The following is a 24,841-nucleotide window of genomic DNA, read 5'->3' as shown; positions in this document are numbered from 1 at the left end:
ATTGCAAAGCCCATCTTTCTCCAAACCATCTATAGTATGTTGTCATCATTGTTTCATATATAAACACACCTTCCATCTCTCTTTCCTTTGATCTTCATCTTCTTCTGTAGACACCATAGCTGACCTCTGAAAGTAAAGACTTGGTTATATATTTATAAAAAGCAGCAAACTAAATAAGAGGAAGAAGATTGATATAATAGGCAATATGCAAAAGGATGGAATGATGAGTGGGTCTTATATAAAGGGTCAAGGAGGTTGTCCCTCCCCTTTTTTTGTATATAAAAAAGTAATATGATTGTGTATATTAGCAAATGATATTCAAGTGATTGACACACAATTTGGGGCGGGTTTTGGAGTTTAGTATGACGTTGAGGGGTAAAAGTGAAATTTTTTTAACTTGGGGGATGTGAAAGAATTCTATATAACTTCGTTCTCCGAGCCTCTTGGGTATGTATGTTTTCCCTAAAACCCTTTTTTACAATTTTAAGAGTAAGCATGGTTGTTAATATATAGATTATGAGAGTAGATTAATTTGTGAAAATGCTTATTAGGAAGGGGTGCATAGAAAGGCACGTAGATGAGATAGTGGAACAGTCTTAGCTTTGAGTGTTGTGCAGCTTCCTTCTTTTTCTCACTCTACCAAATGCTCTCTTTCATTTGTTCATACATATATAAAGTTGGACTGTACTTCTTTTTTTCCGATTTCATTCACGTTGGTGATGAACTGTATAACGTGATTTTAATTGACATACGTTTGAGTCTAGATGTATATGATGATGCGCATACTAATATATAACTAAAAAAAATTGGAAAGCATCAATCTACAAAAGTAAGCTTAAAGGCGTTTCATATGATTCGTAAATTATTTTCTTCTCTTATATTATTCTGTTATTTAGTCCAGATATTATTTATCTTACATACTAGTCATTACTAATATCGTTGTTTATACTGTTAACCTTGTATATTTGGTATGAACTGAATATAAGTTTTTGTGTATCCCTAAAAAAAAAAGTGAGGAAGTGTTGAATATAATATAGATTTGGATGTTAGGTAATGAGCAGACAAATATAGACATGGGGCGTTCTCATTTGGTCATCAAGTCGCCGTACGTTCTCTTTATATTGTACACACACATATATGCATGCTCTTGTGTGATATTTGTGATATTCATCACCCAATGCTTATCCATCGTCTTGACGAGCTGATGCATTAATAGATTCTCAACGTATAAACTAAACTCATTATTGTAGCCTTTCTGTTTTATGATCAAATAAACATTTTTAAAAGGCATTCAGGATACAAGAAACCAAAACGTTGAAGTGGAGGTGTGCATTAGGGTGTTTAGTCACAGGTGGGTTCTCAGTCTCAGTCTCATCGTGCCGTAAACTTTATTTCAAAAATTTGTCAAACATCTTTACTCTTTAGTGACTAAATAGACAAAAAGGTAACAACTTTATATCTATTTACGTTGACCCTCCACTCTTACCGTAAAACTGGGACCACTCCTGACGACGCCTATCTCAATCCTGGCCGCTCACACACCGCACTACTCAGATTAGACTGATTTGCATCATCACAACGCACTTTCTGCGTCATTCATTTGTCTTCCTTTTTTGTTACGTTGGTCGTCTTTGTTATTTATTTATTCTTCAATCAATTTGTTACCTTAAATGATCTAAATAATGCTAAACTAGGGAATATCCCGTGATTAAAGCACGAGTCAACATTTAAAAAAAAATTATAATAAAATAATAAAAATTATTGTTTTTTTTTAAATATTTTATTTGAGATAATATTTATTTTTAATTGTTCTGTAAATCTATATATGTTTTTTGAATACTAATTATTTTAGAATATTATAGTATTTAATTTTTGACTTATATATATTACAGTTTTATATTGTTTGTTTGTTGTATTTGCATCATTATTTTGTGAAATATAAAGTAGTAATTTTAATATTACAATTATGAACAAATAAAATTTACTAATTGATCAGCTATATAAATTTAGTTTTACCAATCCGCCAATGTGAAAATTAAAACACACATTTTATTTTCATAGATTGAGTAATATATCTTTTCTTTTAAAGTTCAAATCACAACATATGTAGAAAAATCTGCATTTTATTAATCATAAGTATTATATAAACTCTATTATATTAATAGTTATTTTTTATTTTTTTATTTTTTTCAAGTACAAATTAGTTTTGATTTGAATAGATTTCTTTTATTTTTCTCGATCTTTTTATATTTTATCTGTCAGCTTTTTTATTTTTAATTAATTATATTTATTTAATTAATTGATTAAACTTAATTAAAATTTTCTAATGGCAATTGAATGTAATTTTTTACACATTTTAAGGTTAGTTTCATATTTGTACTTCTCAATTAATATAATAGGATGTAATGTAATATGTGAACGAATACCTTTTCCCTATTAGTAGTATAGGAGGCAAGGCGGGTGTGTGTGTCTCACGGAAGTCAAAGGGATTGCTTTAAGCCATAATCATATTTATATGTGTAAATAGATGTTACACTTTGAGATATCAAATAACAATAACAAGATTCAGGCTTAAATGCTTTCTACATAGAAGTACATTCTTATGATGCAAATGAATAACAAGTTCTTGATAATCTTTTATACCCTTAGGATTAACTCAGTGTCGTTCCAAGAATGGTGAAATGAAAACTCTCCACTAACTCATTATTTTCAAGTTTTTAATACCACAGAAAGCTACTACTTAATTAGACTAACCCCATTACTCAGATAATTAATACACGATAATTAAAATTGTTTATATATGTAATCCAAATTCCATTTGAGTTTTTTTTGTTTGTTGTTAATATCAAAGTAGTAGGAAGGATTCTGCAAAATTCAACAAAGGTAAAAGTAAAAGTGGGAAGAAAAAGGAATAACTTTTAAGAGGAATCCAAGACATAGAGTGCATATCTCATTGGACAAATTCATCAAAAGCCTGAATAAAATGACTCATATTTTAAAATGTTGCTAGTTAAAATGGCCATTAAATATTGGAAAAAGCAATCATTGGATACTCAAAGGGATAAAAAGAGTGTGAACTGTAAATTAGAAAATTAGTATGAAATATCCTAAAATTAAGGAAAAGGCCAATCGGACTGGGTCATTCTGTAAGGGATGATGCGCATGGGCTTCGATCCCCACAAATATCACTTTCGGATTTTACCTTTTTTGACAAGAAGGAAAATAAGATGTAACACTAACATCCGTTTATCAAATTATTCATGAATTCTTGTCATATAAGTCTAGTAAGGTTGCATATACAGACTCTTTTTTTTTTATTAATATGAATTTAAATATATGAGATGAGAAAGTAAAATCAGAAAGCTGGAATAGCTCAGATGGCTAGAGCGTGTGGCTGTTAACCACAAGGTCGGAGGTTCAAGCCCTCCTTCTAGCGTTTTTTTTTCTTTTCCCTTTTATAAGTGTTCAGGTTTTAGGTTATTTAGCTAATGGGCTTCCAACAATTATTGGCCTTTGTGATTAGAAGTATCAATGCCTAACCCAAATACACAACTAAGACTGATATAATTGAAGTACAAGACTCTTTCACTTAGCGATTCTCAAGCATACGGGTTGTGTCTCGCGTGTTGCTGCTTCTTGGTATTTCCATGGAGGTCTCATCTCGATCAACGTACACGTTCTCCAGTTCTGTCTGCCTCACGCTTAGATGATTCATTCCTGCTGAATTTTGGACATCGTTTCTCGAGTCTGCAAGCATCTGGAAGTACGCATGAGTTCCCCAACCTGAAAGCAAAGCAGTCCATATCGAAATCAGTGTTCGTTAATATCAATCAAGTCAAAGCGACTTTATCTTGAAGAGAAGAGGTTCCCCAGTCACGCACCATCTGGATCGTACGGAGGAGGGAAGAATTGCAGATAACAAAACGTAGCCACCGTTAATCCTGGACATTGCAGGAAACACATATGTGTCCTCCATCAGTTTTGTTTCTCATGTTAATGTTGAATACATGGATGAAGAAAAACAAAACAAACCTATGATAGATCCTCCAAACACATCTTGCCAGTGATGCCAATAGTCATCAACTCGGGATACACCAACCAATGCTGCAACCAGTAGAGGTAGGAATACAATGCAGAGCTTTGCAACATGACCTCTCTGGTCAAACACCCTGATTTTTCCAGACAAATACAACGCTAGAAATCCTAGACCAGCAAACGACCCTGCAGGTGACAAGACTAAGTCATTAGGATCACTCAGCAACGGGCCATCCTATTTGATGAAAACATTAACCATTCTACAAAACAGAGTTCTCTCATGACACAAGAAGCTCAAAGATAACCAACTTACAAGACGTATGCCCGCTGGGGAAGCTTTTGTGTCCCTCTTTGACCACATTCTTATTTCCAGTACACAGAACATCCCTTGTGACGTTGTGAAAGACCTAGAATTTCATGGAACACCACAACTTCAAGCAATTAAAAAAAAAGTATTCATGGCGTTAAAAGATTAAGAAAGGAGATGAGCACTGCTTTTACCCCTATACCATCAGGGAAACAACGCCAAAAGAAGTCAGGACGAGGTCGACCTACAGCATCCTTTATAGCATCGGTTATGACACCAGTTATGAGTACAGAGAATAAAAGACCTGAATAGGAGAACACACCTCAAAATCAATCAAGAGCGACAAATAATTCTAAAAGAAAAATGAAACAGCATTGTAAGAAGAAAGAGGTACCTAAAAAAGCATGATGCAGGTCATAAACATCATTCCTGATGAAGTAGTAAACAACAATGATAGCAAAGGGGAGCACAACAGCTATCAACTGTCACAAGAAAACATTTTTATAAAAAAAACTAGTAATCACATAATAAGCAGTTCCAAAGTATAGTATGTACCGGGACAGCCCAGAAAGGAATGGTATTGTCTTGAAGAGGGTATCTGAGATCAGTGAGCATATCCTCACCAACAAAGCGGTGAAAGGGTTCAATGACATTCAAAACAACTTCAATGACGATAAGCAGGAGAAGAATGAGCCAGTCATGCATGTGGAACCTCGCCACTGTGACTCCATGGGATCTTATTGTATGATTACCCAATTGAATTTCAGGCATGCTTTTTTAATCTATAATTCCACAAAAGAGAAGCTATTATGCATAAACAGGTCCAATAATATAACTTCAAAACTAGGGTTTATGCTGAAAGCTGCCAAATTATAAACCTTTTTAGAAAACTAAAAAGGGAACTTGCTCCAAACACTCAGTAAGAGCTTTTCAAGTTTCAAGTCGGCTTATAACAAACAATACCAGTAATCACTAATCAAATGCACGATAGCCACCAAAAACAGTAAAACTAGAATGTCTCTCAATTCCATTATAACTTGCGTTTCAAAGAACCAACCCATTTGGTGGATAAGAGAGAAGACGATGAGTCAGTGTGTACCTTTTTTGGGAGTTTGAGATAATGAGAGGAAGGTACGACGCCGGAAACGCACGGGGCAGCGTCTCTACACTCTCTTTCTCGCGCGAAATTGGAATGGAGAAAGCGGGAAACAGAGATTTTCTATGGGGTTTCTCAGGAAAATTCAAAGCAAGAAAAGAGTAAAGATGTGTGTGTTTTGGTTTTGGTCCATAAAGTAAAAGCAAGCCGACCTCTCTGCTTTTGCTTTCTTTTTTGTTTTTTGTCAGTATATCATATACTCCAATATAATGATTTAATCCAATTTATAGAAGCAAATTTAAAATAAGTTTATTTTAAAATGTTTAATCTTACTTTCAATATACTGATTTAGTTTATTAGATAAAACTATTTATTTTTGTAGATTAAATCAAATCTGACTCTATTAATCTTGGTTAGTATATAGTAAATTTTAGAGATATATGATCTAATTTTATTGATTAACACATATCTTTTTTTAAAAAAGTCCAACATTTCTCTTTTTATTTATTTATTTGTGTATTAGCTAAAATCCAAATCTATATGATTGGACAAAAAAAAAAACTCACTTTACAACTATACCTTCCTTGTCCTCACCTCAACGCACCACCCAAAGGCCATAAAAAAATCTAACTGTAAATTTGGGCTTTGTAATTTTAAAAGGCCCAGTAAGAATAAGCGGTCAAAAATAACAAAAGTCACGTCTTCAACAATCAGTACACAGCACTATTTGGTCGTCTCTCCACGTGTACCGGAGAAGATGAATGACGAACGATCCTTAAAAACAAACACGCCGGAAGAGGTAAAGTGAAACTGTGAAACCGTGTCACCATTTTTTTTCCTATTCCAAATCTGGCCGAGTCTGTCTGTTCCCCATGTCCACCATGCCTCCTCAATTCCCTCTGGAGATCCGCTCAGCTCTCCGCTTGGCTTCCTCCACCGTCTCTTTCCTCCGTCCCGTCACCACCGTCGCTCCTCACCGCACGACGCTTTCTCCACAAACGAGATGTTGTTTCTCTTCTTCTTCCTCTGTTAAGCTCCCCACGAAACCTCCTCTTTGCACTGCCGACGAGCTTCATTACGTCTCTGTTCCTAACAGCGATTGGCGTCTCGCTCTCTGGCGTTACTTGCCTCCTCCTCAGGTTCTCTTTTAAAATTCACTTACCACCTTTTCTTGCAATTTCTTTGGGATCAAGAATTTGTATTTTTCTTCTCTCAGGCTCCTACGAGGAATCATCCATTGTTACTCTTGTCTGGAGTAGGAACTAATGCCATTGGTTACGATTTATCTCCTGGTGTATGTTGCTCTTCCCTTTTACATTGATACGTTTAGTGTAGTGATTAGTGAACTACCGTAAGAGGAAGTTACTAGTGTAACTTTATTGTTGATGTCATTGCAGTGTTCTTTTGCAAGGCACATGTCTACTCAGGGATTTGAGACGTGGATTCTCGAGGTTCGTGGAGCAGGGTTGAGTACACGAGTATCTGATCTTAAAGATGTGGAGGAGTCTGCTCACGAATTGTCTAATCAGATGGAATCTACTGCTAGAGCTGCTGCAGGTAAAGATGATACTTGTTCTGATGAAAAGCAGGCTAGTGATATCGTGGACAATGCACCAGCGTCGGATGTTTCAGTTGATGTTGGTGAAGCCACCACCACGGCTTGGGACGAGTCACAACTTGTGTCGAGATTGACATCAACGTTCATGCGTTTGTCAGAAAGGCTGTCTGGCTTTCTCAGTGAAGGTCAGTCAGTGTTCATGTCTGCTAAGTTATTTGACAAAATTGCAATGCTTGTAGATGATACACAGCTGTACGAGCGCTTTAATGACATTAGATCGAAGCTTTTGAGTCTGATTGAGTCAAAGCAAAACTCAGGACTTGTTAGCCAGATCAGAGAATTGGCCCAGCGCCTTGTTAATCTTTTCGACGATGGTCAGAAGTCTGTCTCCCCTCCGTTGATTGATTTACAAGAGCGCCTCACTACAACCATTGAAGATTTTCAGAAGCAACTGGATTTGATAGTTAAATATGACTGGGATTTTGATCACTACCTGGAAGAGGATGTCCCTGCTGCGGTGAGGCAACATTCATCTTGCTGAATCCTTCGCATTAAACCTGTCTGGATTTGTTTCTGAACTTGGTGTTCCGTTTTTTGGTTTGCTATAGATTGAGTATGTAAGAGCGCAATGCAAACCCAAGGACGGTAAACTATTTGCAATTGGGCACTCCATGGGGGGTATCCTACTCTATGCAATGCTGTCACGTTGTGGTAAGATAATATCACCTTTCAATTGGGTTTTCCATTTCATCTAATTTTTCTTGATAACAAAAGCTCACATATTTAAGCCGGCATTCATTTCTTCTATTCCATTTTGTTAGCTTTTGAAGGACGAGAACCCTCTGTGGCAGCTGTGGCAACTCTGGCATCATCGGTTGATTACACAACCTCAGATTCTGCACTCAAATTGCTCATACCTCTTGTACGTGACTTTATGTCATATCACTCTGCGCTGAAATCTTCGACAAGAATTGATGTGCCACTAAGTTCTTTTGTAGCTAATTTTTCTATAAACTTCTTTTGCAGGCCAATCCTGCAGAAGCTCTGAGTGTTCCAGTTGTTCCATTGGGCGCCCTGTTGGCTGCCGCTTTTCCTCTTTCAACACGTCCTCCATATGTATTATCTTGGCTTAACGATTTGATATCATGCACTGATATGATGCACCCTGAAATGTTAGAAAAGCTTGTCTTGAATAACTTCTGTAAGTAAAAGCAGTTGATCCCATTTATATATGTGAGTTTTTAATGCAATATTTTTGAATGTGGTTTAGGTGTATATCTACGTTAAGAAGAAAAATAATGAAACAGTTACTATTAGATACCTGAATGTATTGTCATAAGATTATTTTTGCAAGCCATAGTTGCTTCCGTTATTTCTTGCTTCCTCTATGGTGATTTTAACGAGTTGAGTTTCTCTGTTTTCATACATCTAGGTACCATACCTGCAAAACTTCTTATTCAGCTGACAACAGCCTTTCGAGAGGGAGGCTTACGTGATCGTAGTGGTAAATTTTACTACAAGGATCATCTTCCCGGAACCAGTGTCCCTGTCTTAGCTCTTGCAGGTGATCGGGACTTAATCTGTCCCCCTGCGGCTGTGGAAGGTATATTGGATTAACGTATAATATGAATTTTTGCCTAGATGAACAGCTACACCTACATATACATGAAACCATTCATATGGTATGCCCAGATATGCATATCATTTCATATTTTACAATGCCCTTACTGAACTGTTTTGAGTTATAAGAGGCTGTTATAAGGTATAGCTGGGTTAACTTTTATGATAATTTCCACACGCACCAAATAATTTTTTAAGCTACTTTATACATAGTTGCTTAGTATGCTCAATCTCATACATGCCATTTTCACCATTATTACTAATTACAAATGCTTGTGAATATGGCAGACACTGTTAAGCTGTTTCCCGAGAACTTAGTCACTTATAAGTTACTTGGAGAACCAGAAGGACCACATTATGCACACTATGATTTGGTTGGAGGACGGCTGGTATGTTATTCCCCACTGATTTCTAGGTCTCCTATGTTGGAACTTTGTTCAATGCTATATCATGTGCGTGCTTGTTTTGTTTCTTAACCGTTTCTCTGATTATCACACTGCAGGCAGTGGAGCAAGTCTATCCTTGCATAACTGAATTTCTTAGTCACCATGATTCCGCATAAGTGAAACATTCTGGGGTTTCCTGTTCCTTGCATGCTATATGCGCATGTAGACGTTCACTAAGGCGGTATCTAAGAAGTATGTATCAGAAACGCCTGTTAATAAGGATGTCATTACGTACATTTAGTACCCGGGCAAACTGTACATGAGCTTAGGAGGCAGTTTTTTCAAGTCATACACCTGTGAATTAGGAAAACCATCGATTGAGATGCTGGAAGCTCTGGTCTACTGTTATGGTTTCCATTGTTTTGTTATGGCTACGAGCTTTTTATTTGAAAATTTATCTTTAGAAGAATGTGTGTGTTCCCTTGTACGGCTTCTTTTGGAGGGCTAAAGTTACACATGAGAGCAATTGTATAGACATGGATTTATGTGTACATTTTCTATTAACTACACAGCCCTACATCTCAGATAAGGTGTGGGATTACATGATGATGATAGATCTTTATTGTCTTGTATAAGACAACATAGCTCTTTCTCATGAATGATATTGTCTCTCTACCATCATGTAAGACCATACCTAGTTGTTCTCTTTCTCTGTCCACAATTAAATTCGTTGGATTCTATCCTGCAGCGTTCTCGCGCACAAATTACCTATTTCTTCTGTAAAACGTGATTTCAGGTTTTGACCTGAGACGAGGAGTTGTCGATACTCTCTAATAACATTGAGAAACTTCACTAGATGGAGGTGCCTGCTATGATATAGTACAATTCTAACTTCACTGATGATTTCATGTGTTTGTGTTGGTGTGACAAGAAATATTGCAGCAATATGTGTTACAAAATCTGGACCTGTGGTGTGCCTCCCTATCCCTTACACTTAGTGGCATCAGACAAACAACAAAAAGACCACAAACTGACCCTTTGCTTGTTGGTAATGGGTTCTTGTCTTTTGTCTGTTCCCTGTCTGCAATTATGTCTCTTAACTCTCCTGACACTCTTTGCTTTAGCTGCTTGCTATAAATCCCCATCATTTTCACCTTTTTATGTATCTGTTCTGTGGTGAATAAGCATTTGTTATAGAAAGCAACAATGGACTCAGACCCACAGGGGTTTTCATCCCCAAGTTTTCCCAAGTATCATCCATATTACCCTCTGACCATGGAGTGTGGAGGCCTAATCGATTTAGGTCTCAGCCTGAGAACCATACAAAATGAGACTTACCTCACATCTGGCCACAGTGAGTTTCTTTGCTGCTTCCGTTAGTATTTATTTCCCTTACCTTAACAGCTAACATTAACACATAATTGAAGTTAGAAATCACCATTTCATTTCTTGGTAATAACACTCTGAGACGCTGCTTACTTATTACATGTGGCAAAGAACATTGTAGTAATGAAGGAGACAGACGGAAGTGCGGTTATGTAAAGGTCACTATGGATGGGTTTGTGGTAGGTCGCAAGGTTTGTGTTCTTAATCATGGAGGCTATTCAACTCTTGCTCATCAGCTCGAGGACATGTTCGGTAAGATTTTCATGGGAAGCTTTTCTTTCCTCTGCATGGGTGGGATGCAAGTGCCTGTTTCTTTAGTTGCAAAGATGAGTAAGTTGTAATGGTTTTGCAGGGACGCAGAGTGTGTCGGGACTGAGGTTGTTTCAGATGGAGTCTGAGTTTTCTTTGGTCTTCAGAGACGAAGAAGGTATCTGGAGGAATGCTGGCGATGTTCCATGGAAGTAAGCTCTTTAAGACTATAAACAAACTTATAAATTACTGAAATAAAGTGTTTAAGCGTTTTGAGATTGTGCTATGACAGGGAGTTCGTAGAAAGCGTAGAGCGGCTGAGAATCACAAGAAGAAACGATGTTATACTTCCCTTTTGAAGCTTCTCCTGTCTCTCTTCACTCATTGTTTTAATTTCCAAGTCAGCTCTGATCTTTGATTCTTGAATCGGAAACCAAACAAAAAAAAAAAGAATCACTAAAACAAGACTCGTGGCTAAAGGGTATAATAATTATTCAATTGTTAGTCTCTTTTTTATGAGTTTACTTCTTCTCTCTGAAAATTACAAATATCATCTACACAGTAGACGAAATGATCGAATCCTCAGCTAGCTAGACACAGAACGTATAAAGTGTTTATGGTTTGTACTCTTGCGATTCCTTGAAAGCCTATCCTCTTGAGAGAGAAGAAACAACTACTTGGGGATAAAATCTCTTATAACTAACGTAGCATTAATGTTCAATGTTAAAAAGTTTAATTGTTATATGTGCGTTAGCAAACGAGTTTGATCGATGTGACGATGTAAAGTGAGGACTGAGGAGGATGAAGGCTGTCTGAATAATGGATGGAGATGAGAGGGTTCAACTTTGGCAACAATGGAGATCTCTCTTTTTCTTGTATATTTTCATAATCGGATTTGTTGGAACTTGGAAGTCTACGACGTTATCTTTACACGTATGAGTGACTGAACCGGTGGCTGATTACGATGACGTGATTTCCATAATTAATTATCACCCTCCAAAATACAGAAAACATGCATATATATATAGTAAAAGATATAAATAATAAAGACAGATATGTTATATTGTTATGCCGGCCTAACATTGTTACAAGTCAATGACTCATGACACTCATCCATTCATATCTAATACTCTTTACAAACCTAATCTGATCCATCCATTAATCTATTGTCATATCACTAACAAAAAAAAAGGAAATGAAACGTTTTATTAATTTCAGCCTAATCACAAAGAGGTACTAATTTGGAATATCCAATGAGGTCCACGTCAGTATCCAATCGGAAAGGTTTGACCAAAAACGTACAGATATTACAACAGCACAGTATGTGCAAATGCATTGGATGTACGCGGCGCCTCAACGCCTCCTTGCTAGGTCTATAAATAACTAAGAGAAGTAAGACATAACCATACAAAAACAAGAAAAAGAGAACTAGAGACTATAAACAACAATTAAAATACAAAATGGTGGTCGCTAACGATCTCTCCTCCAAGATTATCCCTAGAGTTCTCATCGTCTCTCGTCGGACTCTCCGCAAGAACAAGTACGTGGACTTCGTAGGAGAATACCATCTCGATCTCATTGTTTCCTCCGGTGCCGTCCCTGTCATCGTACCACGTGTCAATGGGATCCATTCTATGCTCCAAAGCTTCGAGCCAATCCACGGTGTCCTCCTCTGTGAAGGAGAAGACGTCGACCCTTCTCTCTACGCCGACTCAGAATCCTCATCAGGTCTCTCTCCCGAGGAGATGGAGGAGATCAGGAAGGTGCATGCAGAGGACATGACCATCGATCGAGAGAAAGACAGCATCGAGCTGACTCTAGCCAAACTCTGTCTCGAAAGAAACATTCCTTTCTTAGGCATTTGTCGTGGCTCTCAGATTCTCAACGTTGCCGCAGGCGGAACTCTTTACCAAGACATCGACAAGGAAGTTATAACTACGAGTAGGACAAAGCATATAGATTATGAAAACTATGATGGACATAGGCACGAGGCTAGAATCGTTGAGGAGACGCCGTTGCATAAGTGGTTCGAAGAGAAGGATATAATGGTGAACTCGTATCATCATCAGGGTGTGAAGAGACTGGGGCAGCGTTTTGTGCCGATGGCTTACGCTCCTGATGGTTTGATTGAAGGGTTTTATGATCCTGATCGATATGATCCAGAGGAAGGCCAGTTTTTGATGGGTCTGCAGTTTCATCCTGAGAGGATGAGGCTTTCAGGCTCTGATGAGTTTGATTATCCGGGATGCGCTTTAGTTTATCAGGAGTTTGTGAAAGCTGTGATCGCATTTCAGAAGAAACAAGTAAACGTAGCACAGATGGAGATGAAGAGGAAAACCAAGACGCTCGTCAAAAGCTTCTCCCAAACTGAGTTTCTAGAGGTCAGACTTCACAGATCCGTTTGTATATATGCAGGCTTTATGTTTTGCTATTGAATATTGGATTTTCTGACACGGCTGAAATGTATCATGCAGGCAAATACGGTTCTAAGCAAGCAACAAGAGAATAGGTTGAAGCAGGTGGGTGCCACGGTGAGGAACTCGTGTGTGTATATGAAAAGGATGAAGAGGAAAGAGGAGCAAGAGAGAGCAATGGACAAGTTGTCTGCTGAGCGGCTGTCTGATCTGGTTTCCTTCCATCATATGATGGCTCGTCTTTGCTCTGATGCCATCAAGAGAAAGCTGCTAGAACCAACAGATAGGACCATTGAATTTTCCTCTTTCCTCAACTATTAGCTTTTATTGCAAAAACCAAAATAAGAAAACTAGCATTCTGTGAACTTACAGAAGCTACCAACTGAAAAACATTGACGGCATTCTATATGTATGGTTTCCTCAGGACAACAATCATAAAGAGTTCCTTTTTTTATAACTTCCTATATTCTTTTTCGTCATCATAGTATGTAATCATATCATCACCGTCGGCAGAAGAAGATGAAATCAGGATGGTTGACTTGACGCAACCTCAGCCAATTTTCTGCGGCTTGGAAGAGGGAGTTCGCGACCTGATGACCAGATCCCCCCAAGCTTGTCCATACAGAACCTCTCAACTTGTATGAGGCGAGACCAAAGACAGGAAGCTCCATCTTCTCAACATTCTCTCTTGGCTGCACCGCACACATGGACTGTGTTGTGATGCCTGCACCTACAGGAACCAAAGAAAGATAGACTTAGATAGATAGTGAATATATCTTTACCCAAAAGCTGTTATTGTTGGATCATATTGAAACATACATATTTTGACAAGGCCATAGCTAGAATGGATGAACTAGTGGTTATCACTATTAAGCAATGCTGAAACCAATCTTACCATGAAAGGGTGTGTGAAGGGAATGATAGGTCAAGAAACAAGCATCCAGATCCTTAACTGTCGGTCCTGTGGGTATTTTGTAAATTGGGTACCTTCAAAAGTATAGTAATGGAATATAAGACAGAGGATGGGGTAATGTGGAATGTGGAACAAACACACATATGCATGTCACAAAGAATCCATACCATGCCACAGAAAACCAGCTTGAAGGTAATAAATCACAGCTTCTCAGCGTCTTCAGCTCGGGAAATCTAGAGGCAAGGTCGGACATCTGCAATGGTAACAACTGAATAAGACAGCTATTGGAATAGCATTTTTTGTAGATCAAACACTGGTGTATTTGATGCTTTAGAACAAACGGAAGAGTTGTTGCGTTTGACTTATAGCATTATTTTCATAAATTAAACTTTGATGTTACATCAACTGTATGCTTTTGATTGTTACAAGTTATCTGATAACAAATTTTATTTCACAAAAGAAGCTCAGAACGTCAATAAATACATCTGTCATTAGTCATTACCTAACTTCCGTGTCGCCTCATGCAAAATTTATTTCGAAATATGAGACATTTAACATCATAAACATGGTCATTGATTCCTTTTGGTTTCTAATAAGTTTTGTAAATGCCTTGATGACTTGATACTCTGAGTTAAAATAGACAAACCTTGTCGGCAAAGGGTTCACGGATATACGGAAGATCACGTTCAAGATACTCAAACATCAAACGACCTTGAGAGCTTAAAGGCTCGCCATCATCACTAGAAGAGTCTTCGTTATGCTCCTTTCTTAATGAGAGTTGGTCCATTCTAGCAGAGATCTGCTCTTTTGAATAACAACAGAGTCCTCTTTCAGATTCACAACTGCTTCCTTCACTGCTTGAATCCCTGAAATCACTTTCGCTTTCCTCCCCTTGCCGCCTGCAGTAGACAACAACACACACATTGATAAAATAACACCTAAAATGACAAAGACTCGAGCTTTACATTAAAGTCACACTTCAGGTTTCAAGAACTTGATAAACACATAATAAGCTTGAACACTTGTTACCTTGGTTGAAGAGATGAAGTGAAGGCATCAACATCAGCATATACTTGAATGCCGGAAAGGGAAGGCACGTAGTATTGAAAGACACGATCTTTGTTATTTGTATTCAAAGTGAGAGGAACTCCAATGCCATAAGCACTCCACTCAGCAAACGATTCCCAAACATCTCCAAGAACAAAGTAAGGAACCTGCAACTCAACATCACTACCTCTTCTTTCCTTTACTGTTGTCTGCTCATAAAAAAATCTCATATCATTCAGATGAACAAGCTACTGATTAAAAAGAAGGTATTGACTTGCTTGACATGATGTCCTGTATGTACCTTAGAGAAATAGTGAGCAGGCACAGATGGTGTGACTGAGTTCAAAAACCGTTCCACATTACTTGAAGACGCCTCGGGGACATTGGGTTTGTGCAATGCAGACCCGTTATCGCGTTCCTTAGTGTGAATCGATCTGCAGCCATTGGAAAGGTCGCTCTGAGCTCTCTGCAGCTGCTGAGTCAACTGAAATCCAGCTCCCAACATCTCTTTTCCTCGCTCGGATAACACCACAGAGCAGATGAACCCGAATCAAACGACAACAAGAGTGAATTTTTCCTACCGAACTAAACAGAAAACAACACTCTCCTAACTAGGACGGCAAGGTTTCAATACGTACTAGAGATTACGAAGCAGCAGCTTAGATGAAAAATAAAAAAAAAGGTTCAATCGGAGATTCGAAGAACAGGTCAAATCCAACGAAGAGAAACCACAAAAAAAATCAAAGATCAGACTAAGTGGGCCGAATCAAAATGAAGGGGGAGGAGTGGTTAGAGAAATGGGAATGGAATTTGAGAATTTTTATGTGAGTTTTTAAAAGGATTTGAAGCAAATGAGAAGAAAGAAAGAGAAGAGTGATGAGAGAGAGAGAGAGAGAGAGAGAGTCAATAAAAGGAGACTCTTTAATTAAAGAATTGAAGCACCTCCTTATTTTTGTTTCTTTTGCATATTCGACCCTTACACTCCATGATTAGTTACTTTTTGACCCGCTTCTTCTTAATCGTTAATAGTACCCCAAAATACTTGGTTGACTGCACCACCTTAGTCTGAGTATGTTTTTTTGTGTATTAATTTTGAGTAATTTATAACAAAAATAAATTGAAAATTTTATTGAGTCTCAAGTAAACTAGGATATCTTAAAATTGGAAATATTGGTTTGTATTCTGATTTTAAAACAGAAAGGAAGAAGTGGAAAATATGCATAATTAAAAGGGGTATTTAACAAATGAGCCGTAGTATAAGTCTATAACTAACGGTGGAGGTGGATACTAGATGCTATTGTATTGATGCGTGAGAAAAATATATATATATACTTGGCATATTGGAATCTTTAAATTGGTCTTCTAATAATTATATTTCACTATTTCAGTATACTTTGGCAAAATAAGGATGGCTGTTCATATATTCATCCTTTTTGAGCGGTATGGAAGTTCACAGAAAAGAAAGGATCCAAGGGTGAGGAGAGAATATTTTCAAAGTATAAGCTACGTTTAAAGCTGATATACTTTGTAAATCGACGCAGGGACTGAGAACAGTATACTAATGGTAATGGTTCTCTCTAAATTATAAATACTCAGAAATCAGGAAACCAAATACATCAGAAAATGAATTCATGCACGTGGACCCTGTTGTTATTGCAATTCTTATTAAAAAAGTGATGTTATTATTAGAGGTAGAGGATGTGCACATGATCGATGCATTATAGTGTCATTTTTTTTTCCCCGTACCAAGAAGCCAAGAAGGCCACTAAAAACAATTGATACCGCTAGTGCAAGAGAAGTGGCAATAATATAAGTGAGCTATGTGTTTTAAACTGTAATGACTTATTAATGTGTGAGGTGTGTGTGTGTGTCTCCTTGTGACTTAAGACAGATAGTGTTGGTTGACTTGTGGTTGTAGTCACTTTGTCGATTTTCCAAGACTATGCTGACTCAGCCGTTAGTCACTCACCCTTTTTGTGTCTTCTCTCTCGGCGGCGCGTAGCCAACAATCGTCCGATGAACTATTTCACTACGTCATTTCTCCGGTGCTAATTCTTCATCACTTGTGTCGTTTTGACAATGCTTATTTGTTGGAGTATGGACCATTATCTTTAAAAAATTTCAATATCAACAAAATGTTGTATATCCAAAGTTTGGTTTTCTTACTGTGTAGTGTAAACACAACAAAATTTGCCAAACTTTTTATTTGACTATTGACTAGAGAACATTCCAGTTTAACTTAAAGCCCATTGACTAGAGAACATTACCTATTTTCCAAATCTTTTATTTGGGTCAACAAGTAATGGGCCTATAATAAAGCCCATTATGAAAGGAGTCGGAGGAGGGAGAACAAGTATCGACGCCGGTCAAAGCGTAACGGCGTCGTAATAAACCAGAGACCTTCGCCGTTTCACATCGGCAGAAGGAGGGAAGCTCTTTTCTCTGCTCTTAGATCTTCCCTCTCATTCGGATCAAGCTTCAAATTTTTATGCTTTATTCGAATTTAAAATGTCTTTGCTACACTTGTTTCTTCTGTTCGTGGGTTTGGTGAGCGTTGGAGCTACGGCGTCGTTTTCGCCGGGATCGCGCTCGATTCTCCGAGACATCGGCATCAACAACTCCGATCAGAAAGATAACGCTGTCGAATTGAACGCTACCAACTTTGATTCAGTCTTCCAAGACTCTTCCGCCAAATATGCCGTTTTGGAGTTCTTCGCTCACTGGTCAGTTTCCTCATTCTCTCTCTCTCACTTTGAACAAATCTGAAATTAAAAATCCAACCTTTGTGTTTGTTTAGGACTGGATCTTCTAATTTTATCCGAATAACTTAACTTTGCTCCAATCCTAGTCTTTGAAATATAGAATGTATTAGTAGTATTATTGACAAAGGAGTTTGTGCCGTACTGACATTGATCATGCTTTTTTTTGTCTGGCTCAAGGTGTCCTGCATGTAGAAACTACAAGGTAACAGCTTCATTCATTGTCGTCTTCTTCTCTTTTCGTTATTCAATGCCTTCTCTTGTCAGTCCTTATATTCAATGCGTGACTCTGCAGCCACATTATGAAAAAGTTGCAAGGCTATTCAATGGAGCAGACGCTGTATATCCTGGTGTCGTTTTGATGACCAGAGTTGATTGTGCTTTAAAGGTACTTGGCGCTATCTTTCATATCTCTTACTTCTTCATGTGGATCGTGTGAGTTTAAAGATTGGGGCTTGACAACTAAATCTTACTGTGTTGTGTATAGTACCTTCATCCTAATTGTTCCTTGTGACCTTTTCCGCAGATGAATGTGCAGCTCTGTGACAAGTTCTCCATCAATCATTTTCCAATGCTCTTTTGGGCTCCTCCCAAGAAGTTCGTTGATGGCAGCTGGAAACCTAAGCAAGAGAAAAGTGAGATTAGCATAGTCGATGAATGGCGCACTGCTGATCTTTTGTTGAGCTGGATCAACAAGCAGATAGGCAGGTACGCATACACTGAAATTTCATGTCGACCACTTAAGTTGGAGTCATATCTATTGTATTTATAAGGTAGATTTAGCAATCTATTTCTCCTTTATGTTGGCTAATATCAAAACTCTTGTAAATATATTCAGTTGGGTAACATTGCACTCAAAATCTATTTTCTTGTCAATGTTGTGCAGTTCTTACGGCTTGAATGATCAGAAATTTGGAAATCTCTTGCCAAATATATCTGACCACGAACAGGTCTCTCAGAATGTGTTCTGCCCCTACTTTTCTATTAGTGAAGTCTTTTGTTTAATACCAACAAATTAAATAGAGCTGGTTGTTGATTTATCGCAGATTTCTCAGGCCATATTTGACATTGAGGAGGCAACTGAAGAAGCTTTTGGTATCATTTTGTCGCTTAAGGTGGAGAAGAGTTTTTTCCCTTTTTGTTTTATGCAACTAAATCCCTTTCAGCCTTGTTTATGAGTAGTCTTTATGGCCACAGGCAATCAAGTCATCTGAAACTGGTACTTCGTTTATCAGGTTTCTGCAGCTTTTAGTGGCACATCATCCTTCAAGAAGGTAATATATTTTATCTTTATATTCCCATTTACATTTTGCTGCTCACTCTTTTTCTCTTATGCCTAATCTCAACTGTTGAATATTTTCAATAGGTGTCGTAAGGGCAGTGCTGAAATTCTCGTGAATTTTGATGATTTATGTCCGTCAGGCGAATGCTCGTATGACCAGGAAGCTGGTGCCAAAGATACCCTACGAAACTACCATATATGTGGGAAGGATTTTCCTCGGGGAAATTACGTGAGTTCCGCCCAACCAACCACCTTTTTTTTTTCTTTCCTGCGTCTAAACACAGAGAAACCTGTCAACTCATAATCATATTTGGCAGATGTTTTGCCGTGGCAGCAAGAATGAAACTAGGGGATTCAGGTAGTCTTTTGCAAAATCAGTCTGTTGTCACTTATTTTATGATTCAAGCAGAAGCTCCTGAACTCTTTTCCAATGATCTGACTGCAGCTGCGGGTTATGGGTTTTGATGCATTCACTTTCTGTGAGGATTGAAGATGGAGAAAGTCAATTTGCATTCACGACCATTTGTGATTTCATCAACAACTTCTTCATGTGTGATGATTGCCGTCAGCATTTTCATGACATGTGCTTAAGGTAAAGACATATCCATGGGTTGGCTAACAAGCTCGATTTATCACATTTTCACATCTAACAGCTTATGTGTTTCACCGACAGCGTCAAAACTCCGTTTAAAAAGGCACGTGATATCGTCTTGTGGCTGTGGAGCACACACAACAAGGTCAATGAGAGACTCAAGAAGGTTGAGGAGTCTCTGGGAACTGGAGACCCTAAGTTCCCAAAGATGATATGGCCACCGAAGCAGCTTTGCCCATCGTGTTATCTGTCGAGCACTCAGAAAAGCATTGACTGGGATCATGATGAAGTCTACAAATTCTTGAAGAGGTACTACGGAGAGAAACTGGTGTCTGTTTACAAGAAAAATAGTGTCAGTGCAAGGAAGGAGGAGGTGGTTGTAGCTGCAGAAGAGATGGCAGTGCCTACCAATGCTCTGGTTGTGCCAGTGGGAGCTGCATTGGCCATAGCACTTGCAAGCTGCGCATTCGGGGCGCTCGCCTGCTACTGGAGGACGCAGCAGAAGAACCGGAAGTCGCACTATTTAAAGAGATATAGTAGTAACTATATGGTTATGAACACATTCGGTAACAGTGAAAGCGAAAGGGAAAAGGAGAGATGAATTAACTGAAACAAAAAGCTCACATGATTTAACATTCTGAGACTGAGCTTTGTTTTTGTTGTAACTTACAGACAACAGATACAAAGACGTTGAGGTTGAGATGCCAAAGTCGCCTGCTTCAGGTCCCTTTTCTCTCCTCCTCTTACAGATTGTATAGATTATTCTCTTCAAATTTTGCAATATTCAATACACCCTTCGACATCTATATGCCATAGCGGAATAGCTTCTTAGTTTGTTTTGGTTGGGTTTCTTTGTGGAAAGAGTTTGTTGATACGAATACCAAAACACGGACATGTTGTAGTCTGAACCAGTTTCTTCAAAACTGTTTTTTGTTTCTCTCTCATGACCTATCTTAGTTGATGGTCTTAATACCAAGCTCACCTGCAACTATCAAACTAGAAGCCATTTCCAGAGGCCCCTATAAGCCTCAGAATGGTATCACCCTGTGCTCTCAAATCTTCTATCTCCTTCTCCACATATGTATTTTCAATATAGTTACCGTTGTCTGTCACAAATGCCTTCCCCGTCTCCCCAAGCCTGAGCTTTATAGCGCAGCCGCAGTCTTCATGCTTTCCCGGAACTACTCTGCTGTGAACTTCCAAGAAAACGGCACGATCTCCACTAGAAGAGCCAGCTTGCTTCCACAATCACCATGAACTTGTTAAAAGCTCCTTTCATCATCTTCTCTTGCAGTAGAGACGAGACCCTTCCCTACCTTTCAGAAAGTTCAGATCAAGATTGACCTTGTCCGTGCGTCGATAGATAGAGTAATGACTAGGTGAGTACGGAGATCCAACAGAAGGAATCCTACTGAGAGAGCCTGCCCCTGCGTTACCTTGGAAGTGGGCATAACCACAATGTTCTCAAGCTTTGCCTAGTCGGAGATGCTGGTCGACTGGCGACTTGTAAGCGGTTCGTTTTAGCCCACCCTGCACAATCGCTATTAACATACACACCCCTTTTCCTTCTAGTTTTACATAAACTACACACGGACAACAATAGAACCAGAAAACAAAGAAATTTCGATAAACTCGCAGAAAAATCCAACTTGTACGCGGTGTGCAAATCTAATATCCGAACGTGTTACTGTTACACTTCACCCACAAAATGACAAAATATATAATTTGAAAGTCTTGGAAGAAACGAATAAGTCGTCAACTAATATATGATAAATAATAAGTAAAATACAAAAGCAGGTATAACATTTTATAACATCAAGACAATTTAAGTAACTATTTTAAAGTTTAAACTAATGGTGATTAAGCTTGGGATTGCGAAGTTTAAATAGTGATTAAGCTTAAGAGATAAAGGCGTGGGAGTCTCTTCATTTCTAAATGATAAAAACAACAGTGAGAAACGCTGATATGTTTCAATCATAAAACAGTTACTTCTTCTTCTTCTTCTTGCCTAAAACGCTGACTAGAGTCATCAACAAGACTTGTATATATATACCAACCAAACCAAGGCCAAAAGGCTTATCGATAGTATATGTCTTTTTGGTTTGTTGAAAACCAAATATCTAGCTCTGTTGACGTCTGCATTGACGTGCAGAGCCGGTTATAACTCTACATTTGAGTTTATTAGCACTTTGTTTTCTATACCATATGAAAAATGCATGATTCATTATTTTCGTTTCCCTAAAACCTTAGGATTCTTTAAAATACAAATCCAGATACATTGTCTTAGGATTTCTCAATAATTATTTCTTTCTTTAGTTTTTGAAAAGAAGTACTTAATTACGAGATAAAACAACAAAGAGAAAATATAATCTTTAATTACGGATCATACTACGTGAGCGGCGTCCAAAAGCCAAAGAGCGAAATCGACGATGCTAAACGCAAAAACGGCAGAGGAAACAGGAACACTGACGAGGAGAACAAGCATCGTTCCAAACGCGACGCTAGGACGAGAGTTCATAAGAAAAGTTTGGAGAAGAGAGATTACGTCACATATAGTAGCGTCGTAGTTACAATATAAACGCTTCTCCCATTGCATCCAATGAGAAGGCGGTTCATAGTTCCGCTCAACCATCTTCATCTCGTGGATCCGTTTCCTAAGGACAACCATGTTCTCGTCCACAGTTCTTCCTCCTCTGTAGTACTCAGCACACACGGTGGTGGAAGCTCGTCTTCTCTTGGACGTTCCGGTGGCGATCCTTTGTGATGTTGTCCTCAATGGGTGGAACCTGAGTGGCGACAATGGGAATGGGATCAGTACTATAGCTTCCATGTTTCTATATTTGCTTATGAGAGACAAGTGGTGGGACGAGGTGTTTTATTTATAAGGGAATTGTTTCGGATAATATTTAATAAAACCTCTATGGTTGCTTTGGCTTTAAGCAATTAAAAAAATACGATTAGCGCGTTACCTTATCGACTTATCGTAGCATTGATGGGGTCACTATCCATCACGTTCCATACAATTTCACCTTTGTTTCTTCTCAATTTCAGCTTTACACGTCTTTAACAAATTCGTCGACACGGCCAAATCTAGATTACATTAAACTTAATACTCGGAAGCAAAAAATGATGATCGAAGTTAATTTGGAAATATCATTAAACGTCAATCACATGGTGCAGTACAGTACTACTCTCCTCATAATTATATATCAACCAATGATTATATCGTCATTGACTTCTTCTTCTTTGTTTATAACCAGAAAAACGTACGAATCTTATGATTAATAATAAATCATGGGGGAGCTTTCATACTTTATTATAACATTAATTTAAGTATTAGTAATGGCGGCTAATGGTGAAGTGATGAGCACTGAAAGGACACGGACTCTACACTGTAGCCAAATGGGCTTCGTTGCTATCTAACCCTATGGGCTATGGTAAGGCCCAACATAGATATAATTATGTACAGTCTGCCCTAAAGTGTCTCAAATTTTGGCAATATATAACTACTAGTTTCACAGGTTACAGAAGAGCCGTCTTTAGAGTTCCGATTAGTCTGGTCTCAATCTTTAGGTTTTGTTCAAAATTGTTCTTCAAATTTTCTATAAATTTCGTTTTCCAGAAAAAAATGAATGGGGAAAGAGGCAAATATAGGGGAGAGATAAAAATCGATAGCTCTGAAATACCGGTAGGTTCTCTACGGGGTGCCCTTGCCTCTTCTTCCCTAATACCAAAAAAATGGCATCATAGTACGGGTTTCTATGTGCTTTTCATTGTGTCTTTGGGTAGTTTTCTACTCATGCACTTTGAATCTCAAATCACAATCCCGCCTCCAATCGCCATGACATGTTTTTTTTTAAATATCAAAATTTGTTTTTATAAGATAACATTTAGATCTTAATCAGCCCTTAGGTTTGTGATAAGGTTCAGACTGAATTGATCAGACAAATGATAAATCCATAAGCAAAAGTTATCAATTCGTACTAAAATGAGTTTGAGAACAACATGAAGTACAATCAGAATCCGAATCTTATTCAAAATCTAACACACATCCAAAAGTACAAAAACACAAATCATATTTGGATTGAATTGTAAAGCTTGACGTAATCTTCACCACCGAACAAGCCTTTTCCCAAAACCCAACCTTCGATCATATCCCTTGAGTTCACATCTTTATCTGTCGGAACAAAATGACCAGCTTCCGAAACCGACACGTGGCATAAATTCCCCCATCTCTGAACATACCCAGCGACAGAACCGTCGCCATCCTTCCACACACGCCTCTCCGCCGTCGAGAACTTCTCCAATCCCGACCAGTTCATAGTCTTCATCCACTCTTCCGTCGAAACGACGCCGTCTCTAAGATCCAACATCCCTTGGTACAGCAACACTTGAGTCCTCTCCAATACGTATTCCACCATAAACTTCACGCTCTTCATCACGTCCCCACGCAACACATCTTCTACTTCTTCGCTGCATTCCTCAAAACGCGCCGTTTCGCTTACTCCCAAAACACGCTTAGCTTCTCTCTGGTTCAGAAGGTCCACCACGAGGTCTGTTCTGTAAGGAATCGAACGTTTCGTGTTGTAGAGCGTCGCTAGGCCCGTCATGTTACTCAGTATGTTCAACACGTCGCTTCTCGCGTCTGCTGCTTCACGCCATTTCTCGGACTTCACGAGAGCCACGGATATCTCCTGCGCTTTCTCCAGTTCAACTCTCTGTTTTGCGTTGACTAAACCAGAGTAGTAGACGTTGACCGCATGGGTCTGGACCTGGGTCACCGGGTCGGTCAGCCCGTTTCCAATGGCTAGACCTTTTAGATTAACTTTCCCGTTTGGTTTCTCTTTAAGGATATAGTATCCAATAGCTGGAACGTACTTCCCAGCGTAGCTCTCGCCGGTGAAGTAAACCGGTCGGTTTTCAAAGCCTGGGTTTTGTTCAAGGAACTCCACGAGAGCTGCGTAAAGATGCTCAGCGACTTGTCTCTGATTTGTGGGTATGTCTTGTTTTGAGGCGGCGATACTGAATCCGACTCCTATAGGGTTATCCACAAAAAGTAGCCCGAAGAGGCGGTTCCAAGCGCCGGGGTTGCGCTCTAGCTCTGTGGCACGTGAAACTAGGCGCCAAGGGCCAAGCTCGTAGAAGTTACCAATCATGGAAGAGCATCCTGGTCCACCTTGGAGCCAAACTAGGAGCG

General features: G+C 38.6%; 8 protein-coding genes and 1 non-coding gene across 11 annotated transcripts in view; 5 read left to right on the top strand and 4 right to left on the bottom strand.

Moving 5' to 3' along the window:
- TRNAN-GUU lies at positions 3,363 to 3,436 on the top strand. The gene has a single exon. It is a non-coding gene; the product is annotated as a tRNA-Asn (tRNA).
- LOC104755817 (lipid phosphate phosphatase 2-like) lies at positions 3,495 to 5,650 on the bottom strand. Its single transcript, XM_010478286.2, has 8 exons — positions 5,442 to 5,650; positions 4,898 to 5,124; positions 4,737 to 4,824; positions 4,537 to 4,646; positions 4,349 to 4,442; positions 4,033 to 4,221; positions 3,882 to 3,941; positions 3,495 to 3,783 (listed from the first exon to the last, which is right to left on the bottom strand). Exons 2-8 carry the CDS (start codon positions 5,111 to 5,113, stop codon positions 3,590 to 3,592), a joined length of 951 nt encoding a protein of 316 aa, XP_010476588.1. The 5' UTR covers positions 5,114 to 5,124; positions 5,442 to 5,650; the 3' UTR covers positions 3,495 to 3,589.
- LOC104755816 lies at positions 6,155 to 9,571 on the top strand. Of its 2 annotated transcripts, none has more exons than XM_010478283.2 (9): positions 6,155 to 6,577; positions 6,655 to 6,732; positions 6,836 to 7,513; positions 7,605 to 7,707; positions 7,818 to 7,918; positions 8,023 to 8,197; positions 8,429 to 8,560; positions 8,905 to 9,005; positions 9,119 to 9,571. In XM_010478283.2, the coding sequence occupies exons 1-9, from the start codon at positions 6,311 to 6,313 to the stop codon at positions 9,176 to 9,178; spliced, it is 1,695 nt and encodes a 564-aa protein (XP_010476585.1). In that variant the 5' UTR covers positions 6,155 to 6,310; the 3' UTR covers positions 9,179 to 9,571. The 2 variants fall into 2 exon arrangements, with proteins under 2 accessions (XP_010476585.1, XP_010476584.1); XM_010478282.1 differs by having other exon boundaries at positions 8,429 to 8,599.
- On the top strand, positions 9,680 to 11,429 carry LOC104755814 (auxin-responsive protein IAA34-like). Its single transcript, XM_010478280.1, has 4 exons — positions 9,680 to 10,356; positions 10,500 to 10,640; positions 10,741 to 10,849; positions 10,930 to 11,429. Exons 1-4 carry the CDS (start codon positions 10,209 to 10,211, stop codon positions 10,994 to 10,996), a joined length of 465 nt encoding a protein of 154 aa, XP_010476582.1. The 5' UTR covers positions 9,680 to 10,208; the 3' UTR covers positions 10,997 to 11,429.
- Positions 12,031 to 13,505, top strand: LOC104755812. The gene is made up of 2 exons (XM_010478278.1): positions 12,031 to 13,018; positions 13,112 to 13,505. The coding sequence occupies exons 1-2, from the start codon at positions 12,098 to 12,100 to the stop codon at positions 13,370 to 13,372; spliced, it is 1,182 nt and encodes a 393-aa protein (XP_010476580.1). The 5' UTR covers positions 12,031 to 12,097; the 3' UTR covers positions 13,373 to 13,505.
- On the bottom strand, positions 13,394 to 15,900 carry LOC104755813. Its single transcript, XM_010478279.1, has 6 exons — positions 15,313 to 15,900; positions 14,994 to 15,220; positions 14,611 to 14,863; positions 14,132 to 14,217; positions 13,947 to 14,038; positions 13,394 to 13,781 (listed from the first exon to the last, which is right to left on the bottom strand). The coding sequence occupies exons 1-6, from the start codon at positions 15,514 to 15,516 to the stop codon at positions 13,552 to 13,554; spliced, it is 1,092 nt and encodes a 363-aa protein (XP_010476581.1). The 5' UTR covers positions 15,517 to 15,900; the 3' UTR covers positions 13,394 to 13,551.
- On the top strand, positions 17,333 to 20,620 carry LOC104755811 (sulfhydryl oxidase 1-like). The gene is made up of 11 exons (XM_010478277.2): positions 17,333 to 17,734; positions 17,951 to 17,975; positions 18,066 to 18,158; positions 18,297 to 18,478; positions 18,657 to 18,720; positions 18,817 to 18,885; positions 18,968 to 19,044; positions 19,137 to 19,281; positions 19,370 to 19,410; positions 19,498 to 19,644; positions 19,726 to 20,620. The coding sequence occupies exons 1-11, from the start codon at positions 17,520 to 17,522 to the stop codon at positions 20,243 to 20,245; spliced, it is 1,578 nt and encodes a 525-aa protein (XP_010476579.1). The 5' UTR covers positions 17,333 to 17,519; the 3' UTR covers positions 20,246 to 20,620.
- On the bottom strand, positions 21,851 to 22,537 carry LOC104755810. Its single transcript, XM_010478276.1, has one exon. The coding sequence runs from the start codon at positions 22,472 to 22,474 to the stop codon at positions 22,028 to 22,030; it is 447 nt and encodes a 148-aa protein (XP_010476578.1). The 5' UTR covers positions 22,475 to 22,537; the 3' UTR covers positions 21,851 to 22,027.
- Positions 23,599 to 24,841, bottom strand: part of LOC104755809 (serine carboxypeptidase-like 50) — a 2,558-nt gene continuing 1,315 nt past the window's right edge. Inside the window, exon 2 of one of the 2 annotated variants that reach the window (XM_010478274.2) lies at positions 23,599 to 24,039. In XM_010478274.2, coding sequence (XP_010476576.1) covers positions 23,718 to 24,039 — 322 coding nt within the window. In that variant the 3' untranslated portion in view covers positions 23,599 to 23,717. Of the gene's footprint in view, positions 24,794 to 24,841 lie in introns of both variants that reach the window. The other variant, XM_010478275.2, reaches the window with a different exon arrangement.

Source organism: Camelina sativa, chromosome 17 (assembly GCF_000633955.1).
Source record: "Camelina sativa cultivar DH55 chromosome 17, Cs, whole genome shotgun sequence".
NCBI lineage: Eukaryota > Viridiplantae > Streptophyta > Magnoliopsida > Brassicales > Brassicaceae > Camelina > Camelina sativa.
The sequence above is the reverse complement of the archived record's forward strand: the minus strand, read 5'-3'. Positions and strand labels throughout refer to the sequence as shown.

Excerpts from the sequence above, each read along its gene's own strand:
- LOC104755812 (XM_010478278.1), top strand. The coding sequence starts at position 12,098 with ATGGTGGTCGCTAACGATCTCTCCTCCAAGATTATCCCTAGAGTTCTC. Across the intron at positions 13,019-13,111 it reads CCCAAACTGAGTTTCTAGAG|GCAAATACGGTTCTAAGCAA; the intron begins GTCAGACTTCAC and ends TGTATCATGCAG.
- LOC104755810 (XM_010478276.1), bottom strand. The coding sequence starts at position 22,474 with ATGGAAGCTATAGTACTGATCCCATTCCCATTGTCGCCACTCAGGTTC.
- LOC104755816 (XM_010478282.1), top strand. The coding sequence starts at position 6,311 with ATGTCCACCATGCCTCCTCAATTCCCTCTGGAGATCCGCTCAGCTCTC. Across the intron at positions 6,733-6,835 it reads GTTACGATTTATCTCCTGGT|TGTTCTTTTGCAAGGCACAT; the intron begins GTATGTTGCTCT and ends ATGTCATTGCAG. Across the intron at positions 9,006-9,118 it reads ATTTGGTTGGAGGACGGCTG|GCAGTGGAGCAAGTCTATCC; the intron begins GTATGTTATTCC and ends ATCACACTGCAG.
- LOC104755817 (XM_010478286.2), bottom strand. The coding sequence starts at position 5,113 with ATGCCTGAAATTCAATTGGGTAATCATACAATAAGATCCCATGGAGTC. Across the intron at positions 4,222-4,348 it reads CCCCAGCGGGCATACGTCTT|GGTCGTTTGCTGGTCTAGGA; the intron begins GTAAGTTGGTTA and ends TGTCACCTGCAG. Across the intron at positions 3,942-4,032 it reads GTTTGGAGGATCTATCATAG|GATTAACGGTGGCTACGTTT; the intron begins GTTTGTTTTGTT and ends TGCAATGTCCAG.
- LOC104755813 (XM_010478279.1), bottom strand. The coding sequence starts at position 15,516 with ATGTTGGGAGCTGGATTTCAGTTGACTCAGCAGCTGCAGAGAGCTCAG. Across the intron at positions 14,864-14,993 it reads ACTTCATCTCTTCAACCAAG|GCGGCAAGGGGAGGAAAGCG; the intron begins GTAACAAGTGTT and ends TGTCTACTGCAG. Across the intron at positions 14,039-14,131 it reads AGCTGGTTTTCTGTGGCATG|GTACCCAATTTACAAAATAC; the intron begins GTATGGATTCTT and ends ATACTTTTGAAG.
- LOC104755814 (XM_010478280.1), top strand. The coding sequence starts at position 10,209 with ATGGACTCAGACCCACAGGGGTTTTCATCCCCAAGTTTTCCCAAGTAT. Across the intron at positions 10,357-10,499 it reads TTACCTCACATCTGGCCACA|AACATTGTAGTAATGAAGGA; the intron begins GTGAGTTTCTTT and ends CATGTGGCAAAG. Across the intron at positions 10,850-10,929 it reads GCTGGCGATGTTCCATGGAA|GGAGTTCGTAGAAAGCGTAG; the intron begins GTAAGCTCTTTA and ends GTGCTATGACAG.
- LOC104755811 (XM_010478277.2), top strand. The coding sequence starts at position 17,520 with ATGTCTTTGCTACACTTGTTTCTTCTGTTCGTGGGTTTGGTGAGCGTT. Across the intron at positions 17,976-18,065 it reads CTGCATGTAGAAACTACAAG|CCACATTATGAAAAAGTTGC; the intron begins GTAACAGCTTCA and ends GTGACTCTGCAG. Across the intron at positions 19,411-19,497 it reads AATGAAACTAGGGGATTCAG|CTGCGGGTTATGGGTTTTGA; the intron begins GTAGTCTTTTGC and ends ATCTGACTGCAG.